At 38.2% G+C, this 25,716-nt stretch overlaps 1 protein-coding gene across 2 annotated transcripts in view; it reads left to right on the forward strand.

The window, feature by feature from the left end:
• The window catches only part of LOC136873727 (presequence protease, mitochondrial), a 111,970-nt gene extending 86,743 nt beyond the window's left edge, over positions 1-25,227 (forward strand). Inside the window, exons 6-8 of one of the 2 annotated variants that reach the window (XM_067146876.2) lie at positions 5,220-5,603; positions 12,811-12,901; positions 24,793-25,227. In XM_067146876.2, the coding sequence (XP_067002977.2) occupies positions 5,220-5,603; positions 12,811-12,901; positions 24,793-25,078 (761 nt within the window). In that variant the 3' untranslated portion in view covers positions 25,079-25,227. The remainder of the gene's footprint in view (positions 1-5,219; positions 5,604-12,810; positions 12,902-24,792) is intronic. The other variant, XM_067146877.2, reaches the window with a different exon arrangement.
• Positions 25,228-25,716: the final 489 nt, after the last annotated feature.

The following is a 25,716-nucleotide window of genomic DNA, read 5'->3' on the forward strand; positions in this document are numbered from 1 at the left end:
ACTAACAAATGGGGTGGTACACGTGACTTAGTTTTTCCTACAATTCTAACAGAGTTTTGAACATCACATATTTAATTTGTCAATGTTAATTTAATAATTTGGAATTTATTCGGTCTGGAAAAATGAGATTGGATCATCGCATTCCTTGTACCATCTGGAAAACACATTTAATTTTAATGAAGTGTATAAGAGAAAATATCCAAAATTAACAAGTTACCTTTTTTTTTTTTTGCTAGTTGTTTTACGTCGCACCGACACAGATAGGTCTTATGGCGACGATGAGATAGGAAAGGGCTAGGAGTGCGAAGGAAGCGGCTGTGGCCTTAATTAAGGTACAGCCCCAGCATTTGCCTGGTGTGAAAATGGGAAACCACAGAAAACCATTTTTAGGGCTGCCGACAGTGGGGTTCGAACCTACTATCTCCCGAATACTGGATACTGGCCGCACTTAAGCGACTGTAGCTATCGAGCTATCTTCCCATGACTTCTTTTTGGATTCAACAACTATTTGTTTCGCTCTGTTTCTTTCATCTACGTACATTTCCCTGTCTGCATCGGTCCTTGTTTGGAGCTATTTCTGATTCTTTTTACGTTTACAAGCTGCTATCACTTCATTCCACCAAGATGTTTGCTTTTTCCCATCTTTACACACAGTTGTTCCTAGTCATTCCTTTGCTGTTTCTACTACAGTATCCCTGTATGGCATCCATTTTCTTTCTATATCCTGAACCTGCTTAATGTCTACTGTTCGAAACTCCTCACTAATCATATCCATGTACTTCTAATTTCCTCATCCTGGAGATTTTCTACCCTTATTCGTTTGCAGACAGATTTCACTTTCTCTATCCTAGGCCTAGAGATACTTAGTTAACTACAGATTAGATAGTGGTCTGTATTATCGAAAAATCCCTGAAAAACTTGTTCATTCCTAACAGACTTCCTGAATTCGAAGTCGATTAAGATATAGTCTTTTATGGATCTGGTTGCCCTAGCCTCCCATGTGTAGTGATGAATAGCCTTATGCTTGAAGAATGTATTCATAACTGCTAAACCCATACTAGCACACAAGTCCAGCATATGCTTCCCATTCCCATTATCTTCCATATCTTCTCCACATTTACCAATCACCCTTCCATATCCTTCAATTCTATTTCCAACTCTCGCATTGAAATTGCCCATAAGCACTATCTTATCCTTGGCTGTTGACCCTGACTACGATGTCACTCATTGCTTCATAAAACTTTTCAACTTCATCCTCATCTGCACCCTCACAAGGTGAATACACTGAGACAATTCTCATCCTAATTCCTCCAACTGCCAAATCTACCCACATCATTCACTCATTTACCTGCCTAACAGAAACTATGTTGCTACAATAGTATTCCTGATAAACAGCCCTATCCCACACTCTGCCCTTCCCTTTCTAACACCCGTCAAGTACCCTTTATAATCTCCTATCTCTTCCTCATTATCTCCCCTTACCCAAATATCACTTATTCCTAGCACATCCAGATGCATCCTCTTTGCTGACTCAGCCAATTTTACTTTCTTTCTTCCATAAGCCCCATTATTATTGATAGCTCCCCATCGAATTCCATTTCGTTCGCAAAGCTGTTCCCAAGGAGTCCCTCACCCGTCAAATGGGAGTAGTACTCTGTTACCCCATAGGTCCGAGGCTTGCTTAAAATGTTCTGAGCTCGGTAAATTCATGAAACACAATGTTACCCTACTTGCACATAGTCCAAGCAAGGATCTCTCCTCTAATGGGTTAGGGACCTTCGGTGGATTGTATAGTCCTAGCTGTCTGAGTACAAAGTGGGCCATGACTCAGAATATATCCGAGATGCCCACTCCCATTCCATAGCAACTGGCCGTCAGACCTGAAAGAAAACTGGAGGTCGAATTTTTTGTTTGTACGTCAAAACTTACTAAAATGCTCTTAAATATGTGTGTTTACAGTTTATTTTTAAAAATAAGAACTATCATCTGTAAAACAGCACCCACACAATTCACAATTATGCGTGTCAGGACTTAATTCACTACTTAAAAAAATAAAAAATTATAAAAAATCAGCTCTGTACACGTGAATATACACATGTACCTGATCAAATGTTCTATTTCACAGTGTGGAATGATTTAGCACAATTTAAATCTTATACATTACATTTCTCACATAGATTACGAGTTCTACTTTCACAATCCTTTTGGTGGCAGAACCCAGCACTCCTGGATGCATTGCCTGTTGGGAAACCTAGCCCGCACAATTGTGCACATCAACATTCAAAACTTCATGGTATTATGTACGATGATGTAAGTTCACAGTTTACGTTCGCTAAACAATTTAAACACTTCATTGATTACATTCTGATATTCAGTAAAACTTCTAGTTTAATGTGAATGCAATAAATAAATACTTTAGGCATTACTGCTTCCTGCCATCTTGCCGATGAACTGTAGTTTTAAACTCTTCTTCCTGCCACCTGGTGGTCAAGCGCTAAATAAAAACAACTGAAGTACATGCTACTTGTCCTGCACAAGCACTGCAGTCCAGTCTAGCACCAAGAAAACGTCAAATAAGCTCAGACATAAATAAAATACGAACCCGCACAATTGTGTGTACACGGTCTGGAAGGGGTATAAATGGTACATGTTTCAGACTTCATTTGACCTTCTCCAGCCACGAGAATAAATCACGATGACAGAAAACTACTGAAGATGACCAAAAATATTACAAATATTGAAAAACTTTTATAAAATATTCATATTAAAGAAATTCATTCATCTTGCTTGTGAAAAAGTTCCATTGACAGTGGAAAATTGGTCACTTTGAAAGAACATAAAGGCACTCATTTCTAAAAATAAAAAAATAAAAAAATTCTCTTGGTATCCCATCTCGATGTTGGAAGATACATAATCATTCTGCATTGATTTCTGTATTCTGTATTCGAGAATAGTTTGTTGGTAATAAAGTCACTTAAAAACACACTTGAGAAATAAAGATATAAATGATATTTGATGTCAGCACAAAACAGTGAGTAGTAGTTAATTCCCACCACTCACAGTTTTACTCACCAGCTACTCATTGTTCCATGTTGACGTAAAATTTAATCGTTTATATCAAGTTCCTATCAAGTGTGTATTAAGTTATTTTATTACCAACAAGCTCAATTGAATCACCTTACGCCACAAGTGGGGTTGGATGGATTCTCCAATGTGTGAATATGGTGAGGGGGAGCAGACCATGGACCATGTCATCCTGCGGTGCCCCCTTCATGCCTACTCCGGAACCCCCAGCGACCTGTATCATCTTTCAGAAAGTGCTGTAGAATGGCTGAAACACTTGGACCTGGACTTATAAATTTGTAGTTATAATCACCATACGATTAAATAATTAAATAAATAAATTCTTTTAGGAATGAGTGCCTTTATGTTCTTTCTTTGTGACCAATTTTCCATTCTCAATGGAACTTTCCCACAATCAAGATAAACAAATTTCTTTAATATAAGTACTTTTTATAAAATATTTTCTTCAGTTAACATCGGTTAACACTACTCTTCAGTGTAATGTTTTAATATTTTTAACATTTTTAGTCATTTTCACTAGTTTTCTGTCATTGTAATTTGTTCTCATGGCTGAAAGAGGCCAAATGAAGTCCAAAACATGTACTGTTTGTATACTTTTATACTAGTTTTTAAAGATTCAATTTTTATTGACTAAGATGGGCTCTTTTTTACTTGTTTCCTTTGAAGAAAATTTCATGTAATTCTTTTTTTTTTTTGCGACTATTCATTATCTGTGTGAAGATTTCAATTTCAGAACAGAAATCTTTGTCAGAAAATACTCAAGTTGGAACTAACAATCAGCACAGAATTGAATGCTGACATTTTTTTTTGGCAGTAACTTTGCCACTATCTCCGTGACACTCGTTTCTCCATTTCAGCTGTACTGTACTAGATTTCCTCTGGAAAATGAAAGTCTTTAAATATGTATAGAAGATCTCTCATCTATATCCAGACCGAACGCACGATGTTTGTACTCTGTGCTACGGCAGCTGCAGTATGGGAGCCACACGCATAGTTCTTGCTTGACCTTGCAAGCAGCCTGCACGCATTCGACATGGCAAGCATCAGATGCCAGTCTGAAATCTCAGGTGTTAATATGGTGAGACATTTATCATTGCAACACCATATTTTCATATCTAAAAGTTCTGGTTTCATCTTAATAGTCATGTGAACAGTCATAACTCTCACTATTGGTGTGCAGAAATTTCTAATGGTGTTTATAAAGTCCTTCATTATGATAGGAAGATTGGTGTTTGGTGTGCCATTAGTGCAAGACTAATAATTGGGCCTATTGTTTTCGAGAGGTACCAAGATGACATTTCAACGTCGTTCTTCCATCGGTTAATGGAAGAAGAAAAATTGCGTGCGTGTTGTTTGCAGACAAGAGTGATCAGTGCTGGTCTATTTCCCCCTCATTCTCCAGATCTAACAGTGTGTGATATTTACTTGTGAGGTAAACTGAAAGAACAAAATGTATCGAGCAAATCCTCACACCGTGGAGGAACTGAAAATAACCCATTACAAATTCAAATTAGAAACACTACAGTGGCAGAACTCACTTGTGTCAGCCAGAATGTAGTTACCAGATACAATGCCTGTATAACCCAGGAAGGACGACATAAGCTTAAAGCAGGGCGGGCGCACAACGTAAGTTCGACTGAGGCAGCTGCCGCAGTGCAGAGTACGAACACCATGCGTTTGGTCTGAGTTTATATGAGAGACCCTGTAGTTAAAACCTTTATGATTAGAGCATCCATTCTTTAGGTACAGGTCCTATTATTTATACTATAAGAGTCTTAGATGAAAGACTTTCATTTTCCAGCTCAAGTTATATCTTTTGTTTCGAAAATATTACTGTAAATTTTTTTTCTTTACAATTTGCTTTACATCGCACCGACACAGATAGGTCTAATGGCGATGATTGGATGGGAAAGGGCTAAAAGTGGGAAGGAAGTGGCCGTGGTCTTGATTATGGTACATTTTCCTGGTGTGTAAATGGGAAACTATGGAATACCATCTTAAGGGCTGCCAGCAGTGGGATTTGAACCCACTATCTCCCGGATGCAAGCTCACAACTGCACTCCCCTAACCGCACGGCCAACTTGTCTGGTGTGTACTTTTCTTTGTTATTCTGGAGCGTGTTTATATTTTCGTAGGTCATGCAGATACTGAAGATAGTAGTGATGCTTGTCTTGTTGGTCTCCATTGCTGTGGTGATCTCGCTGCTAGTGCGTCTGATCTTTTCCTCAACCTGCCTGTTCTACAGCTGTTCATTGTGCTACCTTGTTGTTACCACAAGATGTCTCTCTTGGAGTGTAGAGATGAGCAAGAAATCTTCAAGTATTTTCCACAAAGTAAAACCTTGAAGAGGTCAATGGACACTGTGTTCATGGATGCCAGAACTTTCCTTTGCCGTCCATTCCTTAGGTTGGCTTCTCAAGAAACTTGTGCAAAGTGGGAGCAACGTTCTGAAGACGACCATGCGGAGCACAGTTTGAACTTGATGGCACGAGCTGTCTTGTACCTCTACGCTAAAAATGGTGAGCTTTGGCTATAACTCTTGAGACAAACTTCATATTTTCCAAATACGAAAATCTGTGAGTTTTGTTGTTCTATGGGATTTGAACCTATCTATTGCACTAGTATAAAATTCCTAAAGGTACATATAGCAGCACATTTTCTAGATGATCTAGATTTAGGCATGTGATGCTACACTGACTGCATTGACTACTTGTCATTGTCAGTGTTTTATTTGTTCTGAAATTACCGTATTTCTTTGAATCCAAGATGACCCTAAATGCAAAACAATCCCTGCTTTTGCCTTCAAAAAAATTAAATCAGGCTTAAGAAGTGCTTTGTGAAATAATTTTATTTATAACGAATATATTTAATTTGAGAAAAAAAACACACACACACATGCACGCACTCATACACACACATCATGTAAATCCTACCTACTTACCTAATAATTTTCATTAGAGGTACTGTATCTGATACTGCCTTTGCAAGTTCAGGGAATTCCTCTTTGTGAGCGCACATTCATGTCACATCTTGTGTTATGACCATTCCAACCTTGCATTTTTCGTGCACATATCTCACAATTTCATGTTCAACTTCTTCAAAGTATCCTTGTTGCGGGTCGCTGAATGTCTTTTTTGTATAGTATGCTTTTTTAGACTATCTTTATCTTCATGCCAATGCCAAACATTGGCTTTAGTTATAAAGTATTTTCTTGCGACTGCACAATTATTCTTTATTTCTGCATGTTTAATAACTATTAACATAAAGTTGGCATCATAATATCAATGAGATCCCCTTGAAATTTTGCCAGCGATACCTGTTCTATGTGTCTACGACGATCAATCACGAAAATATTCCTGTTGTCTATAAAACTGTTACTTTTACTAAGCGTCAGGTACTGGCTGTTACTAGACGCACATCTTGCTTGCTGTCTTTGGCTGGCTTCAGTGGTTTACGATGTATAATAAAGACATGGAGGTTGAATGTCCGCGCACGGGGTTGAATGGTAGCAGTATGGTTACCGTGGTAGTTGCCAGTGGCCTTCATTACTGTTAGGTTGCAAATGCAAGATGATCCTTGATTTTTCACCTGAAATTCTGATTAAAAAATGTGTTCTTGGATTCAGAGAAATATGGTATATCCCTCTTTTCATTAAGAAGAATTCTAGATTTTAGTTCATATGTATGACTTTTGGAGAAACACAACAGGTCGGTCATGACCCTACCCATTCCTGTTAGAGAGATGAGTAATGATCATTCAAAATACTATCCTCTGTGGTTGATGTGCCATTCTTCTTACTATTTCCAGTTTTGAAAGCAGTCTCAAAATTGCTGTTTTATGTGATCACGTGTAACTATCTCTGCTAATGTAGTTCATCCTCTTCTCTTGTTCAAATCTTTGTCTTCTCATTGAAGATTTCAGCTTTGGAAATAAATAAGAAAGTAAGTTTGCAGGGATCAGATCATGGGAGTACGTAGGTCGAGGAATGACGGGTTAGTTTTGTTTTCTGTGCAAATGGCAAGATCTACTGACAGCTGGTCCTCTAGCACACTCTCATGATGAAGGAACCATGAGTTATTTCTTCAGAGTATCTATGTGCTGTTTCTAATTACACATTTTTACATTTGTACAGAATCTAAAGAATGGTGTCACATACAGATGTTGAATAGTGTGAAGCCTTTGAAACATTCAGATAGTAGAAACAAAATAGTATAGTACACTTATTTTTCTCCAGATCTTACAGTTTTCTAACCTAACCGATCACCACTGAGAAAAATAGCAACATTTACAAACCCAAGCAAAACTAGGAAAAATTATGAGTTACATGAGGAAACTAAAACAATAATCACAATCAAACCAAATACAAAAGACCATTCTCGTATTCAAAGAAAGGCTGTTCAATAACACAATGAACACACAACCACCTAATTTTTCAACAGGTGAAATTTATACTGGCAACATACAGAGGTGCCAACTACTATGGATTGTCCATAATTACTGCGGATTTCACCTCACAATTACGGAATTATGGTCCAAGAGGAAATTATTACGGAAAAGCTGACATTATCACAAAAAAAAAAATTTCTACAGAAAAAAAAAAAAAGAAAAGAAGGAAAAATGTTCAATCCTTTCGAGCCTTTCTTCTAAATTGTCTTGTTTCAATGCTGTGGGTTGGCAACGATACTTATTCGATCGTGACTTCCTTTTGCTACCCATAAGCGTTGTAAAATTCATTGTGAATGAAGGAGCTCAGGTGCTGCTCTTCTCCACTATAAATCCTTCAGTAATGCTGTATTTGCTGTGTTAAGTGTACCTGACAGTTGACATAAAGATTGAAAAAGAAGTGAGGCCTACAGTAAACACATCTACACTGGAATCGCTTATGGTTCAGAGGACGAAAATGTCATTACAGTAGGAAGGATGCTTCAAGAAAAACTACACTGAAAAGCAGATGCTGCATGAGAAACAAGCTACAAGATATGTTTTATCATAGAACTGACAGGTTGTGTGCATACGTTTTTGTGTAATATGATATACTTTCAAATAGATTACTAGAGGGAAGGGCAAAAGGGGTGTCATTATGGAGAATGAAGGAGCATGCTTTGGACTTGACTCAAATTTTTCTCGGGTGCAGAGGGTGATTACTGATAATCCACTTCATTTCTGCAACGCAGCAACACAAAACAAAGAATTAAAAACTTCCTCACCAACCCTGTTTGAATCAGCAAGTCTTGATCTATTTACATTCCGTGCCATATGCTGGAGCACAGCAACTGTTGTCATTGATTCATGTTTCATTGTTTCTCGACAAGGCTGCTTGCTCCTTATCGTGACCTACCTCACTGTACAAGACTTGCTGATCCACCCTTATCATTTCTTTAATCTGCTGAGTCTCGTGCCTGCCTTCCTCTTTATACTTTTATAACTCACTACCTAGGTACCCAATATCGACAACGCAAAATATTACACACGCTGCCCCACTCGTTTGATTACATGTCCAATTGTCTCATTAGCCCACTTAAACAATCACTTCTTTTAGTCACGTCTTTTAATTTTTAAATACAAATACCAATTCAGATTCCCTACCCTAAATGAATTTACACAGTCACTTCTTTTAATTTTTTTAACACATAATTATTTTACAGCACATAAATACCAATTCAGATTCCCTACCCTATTCCATTCTTTAATCACTCACCCAAGAATTTCCTGCTTGTTACCCTGTTTTACTAGCTCTAGGTGCCTTACACTCAAAAGTTTCATGCTCACTTTTTCTGTTTCTTTACATCGACCTAACATGTGCATGTCCTCAATCACTTCTCCATACAGTATACATATCTTTATTTCTGATCCACCCCTTGTTTTAGTACAAGCCCAAAATCCACCACAGTAAACCTCCTCTCACTGACCTATCCACATTACCAATATTTATCCTTGATACTTGGCTTACATTGTTAAATATGCTTATGGATGCTCTCTTCCTACATTCCTCCGTCTGTCGTTGCTGCTGTCTATCCTTAACCCACCTTAAAATTGTTCTCCGACTGTTTCTACCCCTTTTATACCAAACCACATGCTGTATGTATCCCATACCCAACCTTTCCACATACATTTTAATCTTCGACAGCCAGCTCCCAGCATACATACTTTTCAGCTGTTGCTGGTAGGCTGATTGTAACACTATACCCCCTCCCCTTTCTGTAATCACATCCAATAGTTAAGTACCCTCATCACACATTCAACTTCTATATACTCCCCACAAATTAGTATCGCCACCGCATTTGCAGTACACTGCGGGAACAATGAAACAATTTACAAATAATCTGATTTTGCATGTCTCTTCCTTCCTCTAGACCCCATAGTTCAGCTCCATACATTACTCTGCTCCAAACTAAGGACTTTAACACCATCCTTTGAGTACTATACTTTATACCCGGGTACCTAGTCTCCAGAATCTTAACCACTGAGAGAGCTGCCACCCCTTTCCTTTTCGCTCCCTTAATTTGATCCTCTCATTCCCATCTTTTGTTTATAAGTACTCCTAGATATTCAAACCTATCTATCTCTTCAATCATCTCCCCCTGGACCACACATTTCCTCTCCTTCTTTCTCGCCCTGTTCTTTCGGACTAACATCACCTTCGATTTATTACAGGTAATTTTCAGGGACCACATCCTAGCATATTTGGAAACTGCCTTTAAACTTCTCTGTAAACCCCACCCTGTTAAGGTCATTAATATCACATCATTGGCAAAAATCAATCCTGGGATCTCTACATCGTTTACAACTGGCAATGCCCAGTTTTTCTCTCTGTGACCTTGCAAAATGTCATTTATGAATAATAGAAATAAAATCAACGATAGCTTACAAGCCTGTTTTAATCCCATCTTACATTCAATCAGACTGCTTACTAAATTTTCTTCCAATTTAATACAGCAATAAACTTTATCATATATAGCCTCAGTCACTCGGATGATCTTTCCTGAAACTCCCACCCTTCCTAATTTTTCTATTAACGTGCTTCTACTCACTGCATCGAAAGCTTTTTCAAAATCAATAGCAGCTAGATATACTTTACCTCCTTCCTTATTCAAATATTTCTCCAAAATCATCTTGAGTGTCATATTAGTTGTTCTTGTACCCTTTCTGAAGCTACCCTGAAAAATTGACAGTATTGACGGCTTTTCCGCCCAGTCCCTCAGTCTGTTCACCAGTACACCTGTATAAATATTGCTCAAGGAGTCTAGTAAGGTTATACCTCTATAATTACTTGCAAAATTCCTCTCATCCTTCTTTTTGTAGATTGGGCATATAATCCCCGTTTGCCACTCTTTTGGAAACCTGCCACCATGGAAAACCTTGTTACATAGTTTTACTATGCCCTCTATCATCTGACTATATTTGCCTATTTCTTTCCAAAACAAGGTATTGATGCCCTTGCATCCATCAGCCGACCTACACTTAATTTTTCCTATCACCCCTAATACTTCTTCTTTTGACATTTTTTTATCAAGCTCGTACTTCTGTATATCCACATTCCTCCATATGGCCTTTTTGCCCTCCTGTATAATTCCATTGGTCGTAGTCGATACTCGGTTTGTCAATCTTCTTCCCTCCCTTATTAATTTTATTTGCTCTGTCCCACACCCTTTCAGGTTGCTTCATCCTGCACTCCCTATTTATTGCCTCTGCTTGTTCTCTCATCCATACTTTCTTCCTCTCAGCAATTTTAAATATTCTTTTCTTAATTTGCAAAAAAAAAAAAAAAAACTTCTCTTTTAGCACTCCCTCCATGCTTTCTATAATCTTTTAAGGACTTCGTGACTATTTTTCTCATTTCCTTACACTCTTGTACCACCCACCCTTCTTCCCCTTCTGTCCTCTCTTACATCTAGCTATCTGGGCTACCTTCTTAATTGGGTATTCAATTAATTCCAGTGCTCAATCAACATTGTCTATTCTCAACGCTGTCTCCCGTCCACACTTAATTAATTGCAGTTCATTTTCTATAAGAGCATCTAGATCCTGTTTTACATTTTCTGACCATTTATATTTAATATATCCTACACCCTTCTCAACACTCCTCTTTTTCTCACCTTTCTTTTCCTCTCTCTCACTTCTTTCCATAATCACCCAAAGCGGGGCATGGTGAGGTTCAACACAATCCCCGATTTCTATCCTCTTAATTCTCCCTAACATGTCTTCCAAGCTGTTTACTAAATCTATAACACTTCCTACTAAATCTATAACACTTCCACCCTGTGATGTAATATATGTCAACTTTCCTTTCCTATCTCCTTCCTACCAGCCATTCAAAATATGAAATTTGCCTGCAGCACATAATTCTAAGAATTTTACCTCATAACTATTATACGCGAACTTTCTCTTGAGCCCTGACCTCCCTAGTGCTGAATCGGTAGACCTTGGTTATTTTCGGCATCCGTATAGGCAACCTTTGAAACACCCAAACTATGAATCGCTGTGTGACATCTGGCGTACACTTTACTAACTAGTACTGTTGTTGTTTACCCAACAAAGCCAAACTATATAATTCATGCTGGGAACAAGATTTGCAACGAGAAATGTTATATAATGTTAAATAATGTATGTGTGACACAGTTGTTCGCGTAAGATAATAAATGTTTAGAAAATTCATATTCTCCTTACTCCTCACCGCGTAAAAATCGGGCTCAAGAATAGGTTCGCGTATAATATTTCTTTCTTTATTTTCACTACATCTTCTCCCCATCATCATCTCATCTTCTTTGCTGAATATTGAACACAGATCACCTATCCTGGCGTTCCAATCACCAAATAGCATCATTCCATCTTCTTCATATTTCCCTCCTATGACACTTGTTTCCAATAATAAATCCTCAAAGAATTTATCATTAGCATATGTGGAACTTTTGGGGGACAGTATATAAAAGCCAAGCATACCTTCCTTTCTCTCCCTTTCTCACTGCCCATATTAAACCTGACCCAGACCACCTCTTGCATCTCATTCTCAATTTCTTCGATTAACTCACTACCTTTGGTTCGTTCTTTTCTTTTGGATTTGTACTTGACTACAAACCCCCTCCACGTTAACACCTTTCCTATTTTTAACCACGTCTCTAGGAGCACCACAATATCGAAGCTTTGTACTAATTTTATTACTTCTTCATTACCTATCTTGTTTAACAATCCTTCAGTATTTACAAATCCTATCTTCCAGTCTAGTTATAACCTAACCTCCCCTTTATCTCCACTTCCTCCCTTATTTTTACTCCCCTCTGTCACATTACTTGATTTACTTCTCGTTATTATAGTCCTCTCACTTTCCACTTCCATTTCATCTTTTTCGGACATTTTGAGATGCTCTTTGCCCTCCTTATCTGTAACACTTTTAGTTTTCTTTCCCCACAAGTCCCTTAAGCTCAGACTTCTCCCTTTGTTCAAGGCCTCTTTTCCTTTTGTAGAAACAAAATAAATTATGCCCTTAATAGTAGTGAACTATGGAAGAGAGAAAACTGGTTTATTGATGTAAAATAATTGCTCAGGTCGCTAGGTGTCATCTTAGGTTTTTTAGTACGTACATGGACAATTATGTCAACCTGTGCTCGTTCAACAAGCAAGGAAGTAAGTTCTTGTGAGTATTCCTTCTTTGAGAAGGAAAGGACTGTATTCATTTACTGCAGTATTTATGTAGTTTGATTAATATGGTAATGTATGGTACTTTTGTAGCTGGAGTTACGTTGAAGAAGAAACGACGCAGAGGAGTTCGAAAGACTCGACATCATACGTTTAGTTCTATTCTTGAAGATATTTTATTAAGGTAAGTGAATGTGAAGTTTAAACTATTCATATACTCTAGGCCAGTGGTTTCCAGTTTAAGGGGTCTGTAAAATTATGTATACAAAAACCCTTAATTTTTGGCAGTTCCATTATTTACAATAAGTTCTTCTGTATGAAAGCATGTCATTGGCAGCAATCTATTGCTGAAAGTACAAATTTCAACTATTGTAGTTAGTTCTAATTCTGTGGTAGAGACCTGTCTCAGACTGCCACTAACTCTATTTAAGACTAATGGTGAACTTTTTTAACTATCTCAAACTCTCCCGAACTGTAGAAGTTTGAAATTATGGCATGAAGGTCTTTAGCTGTAGTAAAATCTTAATGATGTTTTCTTAGTAAGCATCAGGACCTGATTGAAATGTACATTTATTTTGTGTCACTTTTATTATTCTACGTGTGAGGCGGCCTGGGCGAGGTACTGGTTCTCCTCCCCAGTTGTATCCCCGACCAAATGTCTCACGCTCCAGGACACTACCCTTGAGGTGGTAGAGGTGGGATCCCTTGCTGAGTCCTGGGAGAAAACCAACTGTGGAGGGTAAATGGATTAAATAAAAAAGTAATAATATTATTCTGCCTGTAAAAATTGAAAGCATTGTTACCAACTGGATCTTTGAAAAGATGAGATGATCCACAATGAAGCAAAAGAGGCAGAAAAAGAAAAAAGAGAAAAACAATTTTTTTTTTACACTCTGTTGTATGTCGCGCCGACAAAGATAGGTCTTGTGGCGACTATGGGATAGGGAAGGGCTAGGTGTGGAAAGGAAGCAGGCATGGCCTTAATTAAGGTACAGCCCCAGTCCTTTGCCTGGTGTGAAAATGGGAAACCACGGAAAACAATCTTCAGGGCTGTCGATAGGGAGGTTCTAACCCACTATCTCCTGAATGCAAACTCACAGGCTGTGCAAGGGCGCTACCTGAGTTAGGGAACAAAAATAGAAATCATCCCATTTTGACTGTGATAATATTTGCTCTCAAAGATATATGGAACAAAATGTGACTACTGTATAATAGATATTTCAAAGCTTTTTTGCATACTTTATTATAATCTGAGAATACCTTACCCAGAACTGAAAAATGTCTTTGCTGAACCATCACATTTCACTTCAATAATTTCAGCTTGCTCCTCCTCAGCTATAATTGTGAATTGTCCCTCACTGTGTTCAAAAGGATTTCTTATCCACAAATCCTAAAACAATTGCTTGTTGTTTTTTTATTTGCTTTAAACAGCAAGCATATTTTTAGGATTTGATCCAGGGAAGTAATCTCTAAAGCTAGTTGCTAAATCATGTAGATGCTCTACGATAGGTTCCTTCATCAGTGGACTCCAGAAATCACTCCATTGTTGGGAAGTTACTGAGTACTGGCTTCAGACCAGCTTGACCACAGCCTTAATTACAGACTGTAGTGTCCAGCTCCATGGCTGAATGGTTGGCATGCTGGCCTTTGGTCCAAGGGGTCCCAGATTTGATTCCCAGCTGAGTCTGGGATTTGAACATTAGTTGGTTAATTCCTCTGGCTCTGGATGTTTCTGTCATCTTTATTCTTTAGAATTGATCTTAGGTAGGGCCCTGTTCTTACAGACATGCAGGGGGCCTACATGCTGTCAACTCAAAAGACCCGTACCAGGCCTCTTTGTAGGCTATACATCATCATCATCATCATCATCATCATCATCATCATCATCATCATCATCATTATTATTATTATTATTATTATTATTATTATTATTATTATTATTATTATTATTATTATTGAAGAGCTTTTCAAACAAACTAACAACTACATAATTTTTATAGAATAATGAGCCTATTTATTTAACTTGTATAAAAAAATGTTTTAATGTTTATATCCTGTTTTTAACATGTCACTGCCATGTAATTAAAACATTATTTGAATGTAGCTGAAGACGGCCACAAGAAGGCCAAAACATGTTCTTGTTTAGGCATGACTGTTTAGTTATTGAGTAGTAGATATTAAGTAGTGAATAAGTGGAAGCTTCATAATAAATTCTCTTTTTTGTCTATGAAAACCATAAAAAAGTAGCTAGTGCAGAGATGCCAACAATTACGATTCAATTGTAATAATTACAAATTACCCATCACAGTTACGCCTTTACGAAACACAACACAGATTACGATTTTTTGTTGATTTTTAAATCTAAGTGTATGAAGTGTTCAAAAGGATGCACTAGGAATGCCATTACAGCTTGAATTCTCAGAGTGTTATTTTCAGAGTTCTCAGTAATAATTTATGCCCCTTTCCTGTCCTTGTTTAAGACTATTTTGAGTTTTCATGAGCTGAACGCAGTGTGTGCTTCCAGTACCGGAAAAATAGGCACCTGTGAAGTGGTATATTTTGCGGATCTGTTCTCCCTCCATTACTGTTTAACCTGTATATTGCAGACATACCTGTCACGTGCTCTCGTCGATTTGCTTATGCCGACGATCTGGCAATAATTAGTCAGCATATGGATGCTAGTGTGATAGAGAGAACTTTAAATGCAGATCTGGATGTTCTGTGCAGATACTTCAAAACGTGGTGCTTGAAACCAAGCCCTAATAAAACGGAAACCTGCTTCTTCCATTTAAATAACCGGCAAGCGAATATCACCTTGAAAGTGTCACTTAATGGAAGTCTTCTCCCTCACAATGCCGACCTCAAATATCTTGGAGTTGCTCTTGACCGAACACTATCATACAGGAAACATCTAACCAACCTAGCAGCCAAATTTAGGTCACACAACGACATCATCCACAAACTTGCTGGCTCCACATCGGGAGCTTCTGCATCTACTTTGTGTACTTCAGCTATGGCGCTGGTGGTTTCCACAGCTGAGTACTGTTCTTCAGTTTGGATCAACAGCTCTCACGCTAAAAAGGTGGACACAGTCGTGAATGAAACAACGCGTGTCATAAGTGGCACAGTAAAATCTACTCCTCTTTTCTGGTTGCCAGTGCTCAGCCACATAGAACCTCCTAGAATTAGAAGATTGAATAACTTGGTTAGAGAATACAACAAGATATTAACCAATCCTGATCTCCCTATCCATGAAGATGTTAACCTCAGATTCAGCCGCCTAAAATAAAGATCTCCTCGTATTCGAACACCACAGGAACTTGTTAGGAGGAATTTCAATCCAAAAACTGATTGGCAACAAGAGTGGAACAGTGTAGCTCCGATTCAATGGCAGACACTGTTCAATTAAATTATAAGAATCTTCCAGCTGGCTTTGATTTGCCTCGCAAGACATGGGTAGCCCTCAACAGAGTACGTATTAACCACGGGAGGTGTGGATCAATGTTTAAATGGGGAATGAGATCATCTCCAGCCTGCGACTGTGGTGCAGTTAAGCAGACTATCAATCATATTGTCACCGAATGCATTGGAAGGGCATTCGCTGGATCCAGCCAGGACTTTGTGATGGCTTCTTCTGAGGCCATACAATGGGTAGAGAACTTAGATCTATCTCTTTGAACCCTTTTGCTTGCATGATTGTTTTCAATATTATGTGTATATCTTGTAATTATGAATATAATATTTTGTGCTATATATTTAATCTTTGTATTGTTTTGTGTACGTTACCATACGCTAATAATAATAATATCACATGACCAGACTTCCATGCAAGTATGCGAGTTCTTTTGTCTTTGTTTTGGCGGCAAAGTGGTGACAAACTCCGTTTCATTGTGGATATTATGTGCATGACTGTTGAAGAAGTATTTATTGCAATTTTGGTTGCCAAATTGACATATATTGCTCTTCTAGGATATATGCTAATCATGTGTTACAAAATGCGAAAGGTTTGAAATAATGAGGTGATTTCTTGTACATGAAAATACATGTGGTGACATTACCGTGATTAGTGACGCTAGTAGTAAACCAAAAATTTAGGGAGGAATACTCGAAAGAATGGCCCTGTTTACTGCGTTCCTTAAAATCTCATTCACACGTGTTTTGTAATGTGTGTAGCCGCGAATTTTCAGTTGCACACGGTAAGGAAGAACAGAGCCTCCGTGGCTCAGATGCCAGCGCACTGGCTTCTCAATGCTGAGTTCCGTGGTTCATATCCCAGTCACTCTATGTAAGATTTGTGCTGGACAAAGCTTAGGCGGAACAGGGTACTGTGGTTTTCCCTGTCATATTTCATTCCAGCAACACTCCAATATCATTTCATTCCATCTGTCATTCATTAATCATTGCCCCCGAGGAGTGCAACAGGTTTCGGCAGCCGGCACAATTCCTATCCTCGCCGCTAGATGGGGGGCTTCATTCATTCCATCTCTGACCCTGTCTGATGACTGAAAACAGGCTGTGGATTTTCATTTTCATGGTGAGGAAGAACAAGACTGAGTTCCGTGCTAATATGAACTCCGATCTGTTAAGTGCTTTGTTAGTGCAGAGGATGCACATGATATCAAAAGGCAAAGCATGTCACCAATGTACATTTACCAAACAGCAACTACAAGCTGCTAAGGGAGCAACTACAGAACTCAACAAAAGAATTGATCCTTCAACCTCCACTCAGATATGTAGTGCAGATCACCTGTTACTTTAGCAGGTAAGAATCATACACTCTTTATATGCCAGTCTTTGAATATCTGGTTGAATTTTATGTTGTACATTGATTTTTCATTGATATGTAAGTTAGTAAGATCTGGACAAAAAAAATTGTACGGTCGCCGCAACCCCCCACCCCCCCACCCCCTTCCTTCGCTGCCCAAACGGCTGCATTACGAATTGCCTTTCTTGAAAGTTGGCATCTCGGCTAGTGGGACGTAAAGCCGGTAACAATATTATTATTATTATTATTATTATTATTATTATTATTATTATTATTATTATTAAATTCTTTTTAAGAATTACTTTTTGAATACAGTATTGGTAACATGGGAATCCTAAAGTAATTTATGAAACACCACTTCATGACCTTAAAATAGGAGTTTGGTGCTAAAAGAATTGTAGGGCCAATTTTTTTTTACAACTTAATTCTGACTGATACATAGAAAAAAAGTATTTTTCTCAGCTGACTGGGCATGAAAGGTCACTTGGATATTTCCTTGTAATTCAGTGAATGTTAATAATCATCCCACTAACTACTTTTACGGTTTTCGGAGATGCTGAGGTGCCGGAATTTAGTCCTTCAGGAGTTCTTTTACGTGCCAGTAAATCTACCAACACAAGGCTGACATATTTGAGCACCTTCAAATACCACCGGACTGTGTCAGGATCGAACCTGTCAAGTTGGGGTCAGAAGGCCAGCGCCTCAACCGTCTGAGCTACTCAGCCTAGCAAATTCAATGCAGTGTGTGATGTTTTTGGGACAAAATAATTAGTGGAGTTTTATGGTCAGCTTGCTCTCCCGCTTTAGCACCTTGTGACCTCTATTTGCAGGGTATTTGAAAGATAGAGTGCTTGCACCATAGAAGAATTGAGAAACGCAAAGGCTGAAGAAAGATTAGAGTCTGAAGATTGAAGGAAAAGGAGGTTCAGGAAGTGTTCAGGAAAGAATTACAAAGACTGATACCAAGAACAGATATTAATCATGCTGAACAGGAATGGAGTAATTTTAAGACTGCATTTGTAAGGTGTGCAGAGAAAACATGTGGCAGAACATAAGGAAAAGTAAGAGAGAAAAAGACAACATGGAGGAATGATAAAGGTGAAGTAAAGGAAAAGAAGAAAAGTTGGAAAGAATGGAAAACATAAAAGATTGAAAAGAGTAGAGCCTGATACACGGAAGCGAAAAGAGTTTGTAAACAAGTAATAGCCAAAGAAAAGTTGGGAAACATTCACCGACAAAGTAAAGGAAGATTTAAACTGTGAGAAAGAATTATTATTTGAAATTATATGAAACTGTGGGAATGAAACAGTGAACACAGGATTTGTGAAGAATAAAGAAGGAGTAATACTGACATAACCAGAAGAGATGACAGACTGATGGAAAGAATATTTCAGTGAATTGCTGAACGTGAGAAACCAGAAATGCAGAAGGTATCCAGGCAGCAGGAATAGAAGAAGTAACAGGGAAGGAATCAAGCATCACAGTGACAGAGGTGGAATGGGCAGTTAAAAAGATGAAGATAGGAAAAGCTGTTGAAATAGATGAAGTAGCCATAGAAATGATCAAGGCTGCAGGAGCAGCAGGACTCCAGTGGACTTATAGAATACTCAAGTGTGTGTGTGAAGAGAGAGAAAAGTGCCCAACGATTGGGTAAAGGGGGTTATAATATCAATATTCAAGAAATCAGATAAGATGTGTGGAAACTACAGAAGAATCACAATCATCTCCCATGTTGACAAGATAATGGAAGGGATATTGGAAAAAAGAACTAGAGGAAAGGTGGAAAGTCAGTTACAAGAGGAATGAAGTGGAAGGTCAACAGTAGAACCCATTATCATTCTGAGAGATTATACAAAATGGTTGGAAATATGAGAAGGATATATTAATGACATTTATAGATTTAAGAAGGGCCCCGCCTGATGGCCATGATCGTTAAGGCGCTGAAGTCTAAAACGGTCTAACACCGAGGTTAGCCGGTTCGAGTCCCGTTGGTCGAAAAAATTTTCACCATCAGAATGTTGGTCGGCAGGGTAGGGGAGGTGGTGGTATACAATTTCTAATCACTAGATTGCGTGCCAAAAGCCTGGATTAAATTCCAAACCTCTCCGCAGTGCTCATATGGAGTGAGGGCATATGACGCTGTTGATGGTGATTCGTCCGTCGGATGGAGACGTTAAGCCTTGAGCAGACCCCTTGGTGCTATTCGACAGGAATAGGCTATGTGCCGGCACCGGGTTTCACCCTCTCCCTACTATCATATATCACGTCATTCATTTCATCTCTCATTAACTCCTCCGATGAGGTTGACGTCAGGAAGGGCATCCGGTCATTAAATAAAAACCGCCACGACAAATTCATCTCACCTCATACCCGACCCCGTAGGGAAACGGGACAAGGGTTGGACAAACAAACAATATGACAGCATCCCCAGATCAAAAGTTTGGGAAAGCCTGACACACAGGGGCATTGGCAAGGAACTAATAACAATGATAAAAGCAGTATATGATAACTGTTACAGCTGTGTGAAGACAAGAGCGGGTAGAATAGAATGGTTTGGAATAGACAATGGGCTAAAACAGAGGAGTGTGTTGTCGCCTTTACTGTTCACAACGGTGGTGGATGACATCATAAAGGAAGCAGGAGAAAGATATAGAGGGGAAAGAATGAATGTAATGATCCTTTTTGGATGATGTGATCTTGGGAGAAGATGAGGAGGATGTTCAAGAACAGCTGAATGTACTGAATAGAAGGATTGAACAAAGTGGATTGAGGATTAGCGTGGAAAAGAGCAAGATGTTGGGTGATGAGTAGAGGAAGTAAAGAAGGAAAAGGAGCTATCAAAATTGGAGACAAGGAACAGGAAGTGAACTGAAGAAAATGGAAGACTGGATATGAAAATTAGCAGAAGGATACAACTGGGAAGTGCCTTTTAACACCAGATATGGAGATTAATGTGAAATAAAGATATACCAATGAAGGCTAAGAATTCATATACGAGGGGATGTTACGTACCTACAATGGCCTGGACAGTGTCACAAAGATATGAGAGTAGAGTGCAGGCAGCAGAAATGAAATTGCTGAGGAGTATGGTACAGAAGACAAGGAAGGAGATAGAGTAAGAAATGAAGACATACAAAAAGAGCTAAATGACAAACTGGAACAGAACAGATTGAGATGGTTTTGACATGTCAAATGGATGAAAGAAGAAAAACTGCCAAGATAAGCATTGGAAAGACAGATGACGAGGAAGGGAGGACACAGCAGACCTAGATTACAATGGATGGACTTTGTGAAGAACTGCATAGGACAATGGAACCTGGACTGGAACACAGTATTGGATGAGGAATGGTGGAGAGGAACCACATTTGCCCCCACCCAGTGTCATCTGGTAAAGGAGAATTGATGATGAAGGCTAAAGAGCAGAGAGTGAACCAGTATATCATCACATGCTATGCTTGTTTGCAGACTGAGGGAAAGCATGTTCAATATAATCAAGGTAATGGGGTAAGTTTTATTGTTCTTCTATTTTTTCAACCTGATTATCCATTCACCAAAGTTGATGGGTTTTCTACAAGCATATTGTAATGGTGTGATGGCGACTGCACTCTCATTTATCAACGTGTGGCATGCAGGATGGATGGCAACCCTTGCGGGACTCACACTGTACAAGCAGTAGTTGGCACAAAAATGAGAATTTATGTCAGCGGTCGTAGCTTATCTCATTTCCGAGTAACTAACTTCTATTAAATGTTTAACAATTAATTTATTGAAAATCACCTATTCAATACTATTAAAGTCTTTAAGACTAGAATACAATCATTATATTAAACTTTTATATAATATAATATAATATAATATAATATAATATAATATAATATAATAAAAGGAAGTGTCTGTCTGTTTGTCTGTCTGTGCGCGATGCCCAGCAAAATCTACAGCACGCAGAGATCTGAAATTTTGAACATAGGTAGATGGAAGGGGGTCCGAATGCACCTCGAAGCCGGAATTTTCATTTTCGCTTTTGTTGGTGAGTTTTGAACGAAAAACCATCGGAAAACGTGTATTGGGATATGACAATCCAACGTGCTGTCACCAAGATTAAATGCATAGAGTCACTGTTGCTAGGCAATGTACATAAGGTAAGTAGAGAACACAATTCTACGCCATTCTACGTCCATGGTGTAGGAAGCCGTTTTTGGTCTTATATGGTGTGAGGGTATATGATACTGTTGATGGTGATTCGTCCGTCGGATGGGGACGTAAAGTCTTGAGCTATTTGAGAGGAGTGGGCTATGTGCCGGCACCAGGTTTCATCCTCTTCATTCTTACTATCATATATCATGTCATTCATTTAATCTCAATAACTCATCTGATTAGGTTGACATCATGAAAGATATCTGGTCGTAAAAACTCACTACGCAGATTCATCTCACTGCATACCTAAACCGCATAGAGAAAGGGGACAAGGGTTGGACATGTATACATTTGGAGGAAATATATAGGGCACAAGATAGACAATAAGAATAAACAAGGAATAATACATATATCAGTCAAGATGGCATTTTAAGTCCGTGGAATAGGAAGCCATTTTTCTTCGGTCCATGATGTCTGTCTGTCTGTCTGTCTGTCTGTGATGCCCAGCCAAATCTACAGCAAAAAAAGAGATCTGAAATGTTTGTCATAGGTGGGCACAGGTTTTCACCTAAGACGCATGGCTGTGTCTAAGAGCAATTCTTGCACCAAGACATGAAGCTGTCAATGTCATCAATAAGCAACACTCACAAGAATTATCCAGTTACCATGATGTCTTTCAACTAACTCAATCTCATGTTTTATTATTTCATTTAGAAAAAACATAGGCTATAGTAAAGAAGATTAAATTATAATAAATTTTTAACGTTTGTGGCCACAGCATTTCACCAATTACGCATGACTATGTCAAAGAGCAATTCTTGTTCTAAGAAGTGAAGCTGTCAACGTCATCAACAAGCAACTTTTACAAGAATTACCCGATGTTCTACAAAGTTACAAGTCTATCGACTACACGGCAGAACTTTTGAAAGACTAGGAGTCACCTGGAGTACCCTCAAACATCTTAGAGTGGATGATTGTGGCACTGATTATCCTTCTTAAGAATAAGAATCCTGCCCTCTGCAATGAACACAACTCTGAAACTGATGACTAATATTATTGAAGCCATTCTCCTGATTGGGCATGCCACAAGCGAAGTAATATTCATTCCTCGGATTCAAATAATTTCTTCAGATATACAGTTTAAGTTTAGATGTCTGCAGTTCCCTGTTTATTTCAGTTTCACTATGAATATCAACAAGGCACAAGAACAATCTCTTAAAGTTGTATGACTCCATCTTCGAAAAGGCTGCTTCTCCCATTGTCAACTGTGCGTGGTTTGTTCAAGAGTTGGAAAAGCATACACACTATATATCTTAGCTCCATTTGGAAGGACACAAATATAGTTCAACAGGAATTTCTATAAGGAAAAAATAGTTTTTTATTATATAAAAAAGTTGAATTAATAAACGCGGGCAAAGCCGTGGGTACATGCTAGTATAATATAATATAATATAATATAATATAATATAATATAATATAATATAATATAATATAATATAATGATTTCAATAAATTAATTGTTAAACATTTAATATTTTGAATTCAATACAGTCAAAAATGAAAATAGTCACTTGTAACTATCTTTTTCAAATAAATTAACTTCTGCCTATGGATGTACTTTTGATGACTGAACGGACCAGCCCTAACATGGAACAAGTGTCCACACAGATTGCACAGAATTGTTGGAGGAGCATATGGTTGTACCGCATGGAGTTTTCATGCTTCCCTCCTGACCTCTTCATATCTGCGTCGTTCCCCTTCAAACAGATTGACAGCAACAGGGAAGGTTTGGCGCTAAATTGAACGGTCTTGAGCCAGCGTGTGCCAGGTTTGTGGATCTGTCATTTTTATAGTGTGCTTAAGCTGGTCCTTTTAGCACCTCGTCGGAGCTCCATGAGGTCTGTTGCTAGAACAAAGTTCACCACACAGGATTTGGCGGGGAAATCTGGTATCACTCATCCGACGGACATGTTTAGTCCATCAAAGCTGATGACCAATGATGGACGATTCTATACTATTGGCATTTGCTTTTTCAAGAACAGCAGTGTTGGTAACATGGTCTTCCCTTCTGATCCTAAGGATGGATTGAAGTTTTTGGGGGTGGAAACATTCAAGCGTTTTCAAGTTACGTTGGCAAAGGGTCCAAGTTTCACATCCATACAGCAATGTTGTGATGACAACAGTATGGTACATCATGAGTTTTGTGTTCATAGTCAGGTTTTTATTCATGAACACCTGGTGTAGTAGTTACCCAAATGGTGCATGAGCAGCACCAATTCTCTTCTCCACATCTTACTCACAGTTACAGCACACAGATAGGATACTATCCAGGTACGAAAACTGGTCTACCTGCTCCATTGGAGTATCTGAGATGGAGATGTTGAAATGTGGAAGGGTTGTGCCTGGTTAAGGTTGTTCATGTAATTATTAATTAAAGATTGCAATATATTACATCCATATTCACCAGGTGAGTTGGCCGTGCAGTTAGGGGTGCGCAGCTGTGAGCTTGCATCCGGGAGATAGTGGGTTCGAACCCCACTGTCGGCAGCCCTGAAGATTGTTTTCCATGTTTTCTCATTTTCACACCATGCAAATGCTTGGGCTGTGCCTTAATTAAGGCCACAGTAGCTTCCTTCCCATTCCTAGGCATTTCCTATCCCATTCTCTCCATAAGACCTATCTGTGTTGGTACAATGTAAAACAAATAGCATTAAAAAAAATATATCCATGTTCTTATTAATTGGGCTAAAGAATATACAAGGACACCATGCAGTGTATTTCATATCCATTGTTTTCTTCTTGTGTTCACAGTAATAATAAATACAGCAGCAGTGTCAGGGACCACACATATGTGTTGATTGTTCTCGTTGTACACATGTTTGGTTGAGGGTTAAAGATGAATGTGAATGGTAATGATTTGTATTTGTACAAGATTGTGTGAATAATTTTTATATTTGGTACCATTGTCTGGAAGCTATATTGTATTGGGTATTGTACATTTTATGTAATGTATCTTGGGTTTGTATATCAAGTTATTGATTACACCCAAGACAAAACAAAACAGAACAAAAACTTTGCTTCTTGAGGTTTCTTCTACTAAATGCTCTTGGAATATCTTTTTTTTTTTCCTCTCTTGGAGATGTCTCTTTTAATATGTTCTGTTCTTGATACAACAGGTATGATTTCATCACTGAAGATAAGAATGTTGTTCTGAATGTTCGTCAAGATTTAACACATCTTTGGAGCAAATACAGTGGTCTGTGCAGACTAGCAGAGGCAGTGACTGGTTTGCAAATGATGATGCAAAGCGTTGCTGAGAGCTTTGTTTTGGTTGATAAAATGATTTACTTGCAGGAAAACAATGATACTCTTTTGTCATATGATCTGATTAAAGTAATGGATGATAATATTTCTGCCCGATGTCATGCTTTGGTTGCCAGAAAATACTCCAGTGCACTGTAGTGTTTTTGTTTTGAAAGTGATAATTTTATACAATATGATGACATTCTTCTTTACTGTTATATGCTTGTACACCTGTTTAAAAGATGTGAAATACTGTAGAAGCACTAACAGAGCAGAGAATTTTTTCTGTATTTGTTCTTATGTGAATTTTAGAAAAAGGATAAATGAGATTGATCAGGCAGATGCTGGGGCTGTACCTTAATTAAGACCATGGCTGCTTCCTTCCAAGTCTTGGCACTTTCCTATCCCATCATCCCTAAAAGACCTAACTCAGTCAGTGCAATGTTAAAAAGAAGAAAAAGAAGTAGAAGAAATTATCCCGGAAAATGCATATGTAGTGTGTTAAGGGTATGAGTGCAAGTATTTCTTGTAGCAATCAGGAATGATGTGATGAACCAATAAATAATACCTTTTTTGTAATCCTTGATGTGAAATATGCTATTATTCTTATTTTGGATTACCATAAAGGGAATAGGAACAGAGCAAAATCATGTTAACATGTACATAAGCAAACAAAATTGCTTATGTCAATGAAAGAATGCATGAAATAGGATGTCCAAACATAACAGTAGTATCTAAAATGAATTGTTGAAGCACATCTACACCAATGAATAATGAACATGTTATATAAGGAAATA

The sequence above is a fragment of the Anabrus simplex genome, chromosome 5, assembly GCF_040414725.1.
Source record: "Anabrus simplex isolate iqAnaSimp1 chromosome 5, ASM4041472v1, whole genome shotgun sequence".
Classification (NCBI taxonomy): domain Eukaryota; kingdom Metazoa; phylum Arthropoda; class Insecta; order Orthoptera; family Tettigoniidae; genus Anabrus; species Anabrus simplex.